This window comes from Embiotoca jacksoni, unplaced genomic scaffold (assembly GCF_022577435.1).
Source record: "Embiotoca jacksoni isolate LCO1_2020_lvr unplaced genomic scaffold, fEmbJac1.0.p SCAF_1, whole genome shotgun sequence".
In the NCBI taxonomy this organism is placed as follows: domain Eukaryota; kingdom Metazoa; phylum Chordata; class Actinopteri; family Embiotocidae; genus Embiotoca; species Embiotoca jacksoni.
This window is the reverse complement of record NW_027185229.1, coordinates 1,097,501-1,102,500: the sequence shown is the minus strand read 5'-3', so window position 1 is coordinate 1,102,500 and position 5,000 is coordinate 1,097,501. Positions and strand designations below refer to the sequence as shown.

The 5,000-nt window shown below is 42.6% G+C and overlaps 1 protein-coding gene across 2 annotated transcripts in view; it reads right to left on the bottom strand.

Moving 5' to 3' along the window:
• LOC138200794 (AMP deaminase 2-like) overlaps positions 1–4,761 on the bottom strand; it is a 31,164-nt gene extending 26,403 nt beyond the window's left edge. The window contains exons 1-2 of one of the 2 annotated variants that reach the window (XM_069153689.1): positions 4,659–4,761; positions 4,447–4,505 (exon numbers count right to left, since the gene is read on the bottom strand). In XM_069153689.1, coding sequence (XP_069009790.1) covers positions 4,447–4,456 — 10 coding nt within the window. In that variant the 5' untranslated portion in view covers positions 4,457–4,505; positions 4,659–4,761. Of the gene's footprint in view, positions 1–1,182; positions 1,694–4,446; positions 4,506–4,658 lie in introns of those variants that run through there. The other variant, XM_069153681.1, reaches the window with a different exon arrangement.
• Between the last annotated feature and the right edge of the window lie 239 nt (positions 4,762–5,000).

Sequence of the window (5,000 nt, the reverse complement as noted above, 5' to 3'; positions counted from 1 at the left end):
AAGCTAAACTTCAGCATTTATGACAGCGTTTGGAAACTGCATTTTCCAAATATCCTCAGAGACTCGATAAAAAGCCAGTTACAGTTGAGTATCACTGAAACTCATAACGAGGATGAAACAACATGCTGCGAGAGCTGGAGACGAACCGCTCCTTCTGAACCTGCCTGATGAGATAAGAACAAGCAGCAGCCAGCAGAGCTCTGATAAACCAAAGCTCGAACTGTACAGGAGGGAAAAGAGGCCTTCAACGGCCCTGCAGCACTTTATCATCTCCCACCAATCAATCATCATCCTGTCAGCTATAAACATGGAGAAATCAACCAACAGTCGTCAGTGTTTAAAGATGAAATCTATGTTTCAGTGTTTTCAGCATCAGATCATCAGACGGCAGCAAACAGCATGAAATTCACACGTTAACTAAAAGTTGGCAAAATATTATAATAGATATGAAATGTAACTGCATGTCAACAGAACCAATAATCAATACAACAACCATGTGGCCATGTGTCTATTTGTGTCTAATTTAAAAGAAAAAAAAAATCAAGGCTCCACAGTTATAACAGTCAGATCCACAAAATAAGGTGTATATGTTTTACAATGGATGTATTATTTTACATTTGTTGTTTATTTTTAAATAACTAACTTTCACTTTATTAAAGTGCAGCTAGTTGCAGTAATTCAGGTTTGATGATTAATTAAAGACTCGATTGACAAATCTAATCAACAGCAATTCTAAAAAACTGATCGATCCTTCCAGGTAATTAAACTGATTCATGCACCAACAATAACAGTCTCTGCAGCGGCTTCCTGTTTTCAACCCCGCAGGGTTTTAACTGTTCTTTGGACTCTAGAAACATGCATTGTGTAATAGCTAATAATTTTTTTTTATGAATCTAACACACAAAAAAACTGATTAACTTATCAAAAGAGGAAGTGGATTTCAGCCCCAGTGTGGTTCTAAAAGCAGACGTGCATCAGAGGAGGACGCAGCTGAAGGCTGCAGATCCAACAGAACTCAAACCACCAAACCTTCAACACAGGAATCAAACTGAAGAGAGTTGCAGTGATCTCCACATCTGTCAACTCCTTCTGCTCCCAGAGAGCAATTCTTAAACAGTGATGAACAAGCATCTTGTCAGAGTCCCCCCTCTGTCTACGGGACCCCCCTCCACCCACACTCACCGGGGCTGGTGGTGCTCTGCAGACTCCCCCTCTTGTGAAATGGGGATCGGAGTTTCTGCTTCCCTTGTCCATCGTTGTTGTTGTTGTTGGAGGAGGAAGAGGATGACATCTTGCTGCCTGTACTCCTGCTGTTAGTGGAGTCAGCGCTGTGGCGTGGCCAGCAGAGGGAGAGGGGAGCGCTGGCTCGACCGCTGGAGCTGCGTCTCATGGTGGGGCAGTGAGCTGGCGGGACCCATACTGGGCCGGGAGCAGCTCCTCTGCAGAGTTGGCTCCTCCTCCTCCTCCTCACAGCCAGCAGCGGGTCAGCGGGCGCACTGCACAGCGACGAGCTCAAAGGCAGCCCAAGGCTTCCCCGGCTCCTGCTGGGGGCCATCCTCCTCGGTTGCCCTAGCAACCAGGGAAGGAGCTTCCTGTAGCCGACGCAGTGAAAAACAGCCACAGAGGAGGGCATCGCAAATCAAAGAGTGAGGCTAAAACATGACAGGCAGAAGCCGCGAGCCGAGAGCCAAGGCGACCGAAGGACAAAAGTTTTTCCACTTGTCTAAAAATAGCAGTTAGATACACGAGATATGAGGACGGAGAGTCTCTGCAGCCAAGAGGGACAGCAAGTCAGTGGAAAAGACTACAGGAGGGACAGAAACCAGCTGACTGCTGAACTCAGTCTGTTTTACTGGAAGATTCAGAGGGACACAGAAGACACACAGCACCGTCCCGTCTCACCGATGCCCAGCGAGGTCCGGTCATACCACGATGACAGGGACCGTACCGATGACAGGGACCGTACCGATGACAGGGACCGTACCGATGACAGGGACCGTACCGATGACAGGGACCGTACCGGTTCAACTTTCTCTCTCTCTCATGACGTTCAGGAGCACAACGACAACTTATCACACTCTTCATGTGAGTGCAGGAGGAACAAACAGACACTAAAATCATCTTTAATCTGCTTCATGTTGTCGACAGACTCGTCACTGAAGAGTAAACTAAAGAGTTCAGACTTTGAAAGTCTTAAAACGGTTGTTCATCACAGCAGTAAATATAAAGTCAGTACATGAACACTGTTCCATGTGATGATGTCAGCTCTAATCCAGCTTTTAATACTGATGCGCTTTTTGGCTCTGTGAAATAATTTTGGATTAAATACACCGGCCAGCAAAATTTAAACAGTTTTTTGGTCCCACAAACTAAGAGAGGTGAACCTTTTCATGCTTTTTACTCTGAAGTTTTTGTATCAGTAATGGTTTTAAAACGACAAATTGAACATTACTTCTATTTAAATAGGGCTGCTGTTACACTTTTAAAATGTAGAAACTTACTTCAAAAAAATAAAAGTGTGATTTTCGTCTATATTTCTAGTTTCCAGCAGTCATCTGCCACAGTAGAGGGACTTCACTTTTCTTTCCATGAGGATACTGCAGCAATAAAAACTGAGAGATTCTCAACCATATTTGGATTCAGCCTGAAAAAAAAGATAAGATACTGCCCGAGACAAAAATACTTCAAAATACTGCACATACTTTCAAATACTGCATTACTGAGGACAGAAGATTAGTATTCAGACCGACCGAAATAAAAGAGTAAAGATCTCCATCCAGTGGTTTAAAAATGTCATGCAGTTAATTTAAAAAAACTGCTGTTCATGCAGCCTCGATTTACCAAATCAGACACTGCAGTAAGAAAAGACTTCTTCATGTTTTGATAGGCGATCACTTCCTTGAGTGTTTACAACACAGGACAGAGCACACTGAACAAGGATCGCACAGCATGAAGGAAATCAGTCCCTCCAGGAGTTTATTTGTGATTGTTTTGATTAAAAAAAAGTTTGATTTTGTGGTGGATTTTCTCATAAATTGTTGTTTGTGGATTTTTAGGTGAGTCTTTTGCAGTAATTTTTTAAAATTTTCTTTTAAATGTAATTGTTTTTTAATAACTACCTTACAAATAGTAACATGTGCTGACTTCCTGTGATAATAATCCTAATTCTACCAAAGCAAACACTGAAATGACATCACAGCTTCAGGATCAGACTATAAGTCACAATAAACTCTGGAGTTACAATACAGATGAAGTGATCAGATATTCAGGAAAACAAATGTCCCCACAAACACTCAAACTGACCTATAAAGATAAAACCGTCTATAAATGTGTTATGAAGATTATAATCACACAACTCGTACCTGCAACAATAAAACAACTATAGTTCTATGAAAGGATCTTCCCTATAACAAGTCTAAAGAAGATTCGTTCAGAGGTTTACATTCCAGGTGGAAGATGTAATTGTTGATCTTTTGCCAAGATTCACAAACAATATGTGGTTTGACGAGTCTCTGGGCTTTTCTGAAATCTGACCCAGTTTCTGAGCGTTCACCATCTGGTGCAGTAGCAGCAGTGCAGGCTGAAACACTGGAACCTACTTCAGTGTGAAGGAAAAAAAGATCCTTAAAGGAATGACATGCACATTCTGCTAAAAGCAGACCATGCAGGAGGTCTTACCAGGCAGCAGAGACCACCTCAGAGCTCCTCTTTAGTTCCTTCTGGTGCTCGCTGGGCTTCCTGTCTGCTCACCTTCCTGGGAATAAAGAGTCGCTGGGACCTTTCTTTCTTTCTTTTTTTCACTCCTTCAGAGCAAAGCTTGTGAACTTCAGCATTTTGTTTGCAGAGGCCATGCAGGAAAAAAAAAAAAAAAAAAAAAAAAAGAGTCTGCTCTGTTTCCACCAGCGTCCTGGTCAGAGTGCAGAGGAATGTAAAACCCAACTGAACACAGCATTATGTTTTCTAATCAGATCATACACGTCGCAAAAGCCGAATCTGTATTTATTTTAGCACCGTCTCAACATGTTCTCATGAATACCACTGCTTCTACTAATCACTGGAATAACTGCAAAGACTGCAACTGCAAAATAAGTTGGGTTTTTTAAACAAGATTTGGGATTCTTGATTGTATGCAACTGTTTTGGGAAATTAGAGGTTTAAAGATGCCTAAAGTTATCCAGGTTAGAGACACTGAAGATATATGTTCCGTGTATGTAATGGTCGAAGATGTTTTGTATCCAGGACTTTTACTTCCAGTGGAGTATTCCTACTTTAATTGCAGCAAATGAGATGAATACTTTAAATTACAAACAGTATATTTAAAAGAGGTTTGAGCTCCATGAAGGTCCAGAATTGTGAATAAATACCGTGATTATATTGTGTTTCATGTGATATTGACCATAACTAGGTACTTGTGTTGAATGTGTGTGTCACTGCTAGTTAACTTACCACCGGACATTGTTGAGGACACGAGCAGGGACACAAGTGGACACGAAGAGACAGATGTCCTGAAGACAAAACAACACTCCGGTGTGTTAACATGAAGATATATTATACGACATAAACAACTTGTAAACTATCAGCTAAACCGGCTAACATAAATATTTAGCTTTAGTTAAATTAGTTAGCCGTCCACCTTGACGTCACCAAACCTTCACTACCTGTTTTCTTCACCTGTTGAACCGGAAGTAACGGACCGACCCGGTAAAAACGAACGTTAACGTGAACGGTTAGCAGATATAACTTCCACCTCAGTTCGACTTCCAGTTTTGACGGAAATTCAGTTTCCTGCGTTCAAGTTTCAGTTTTAAAGGAGCCGCGTGCTGCGAGAAAGAGTCCGTGCAAAGGTCCTCCAACACACAGGAAAGGGAGGGAGCAGGAGGAGGAGGAGGAGCAGGAGGAGGAGCAGGAGCAGGAGGAGGAGCAGGAGCAGGAGGAGGAGCAGGAGCAGGAGCAGGAGGAGGAGCAGGAGCAGGAGGAGCAGGAGGAGGAGGAGGAGGAGG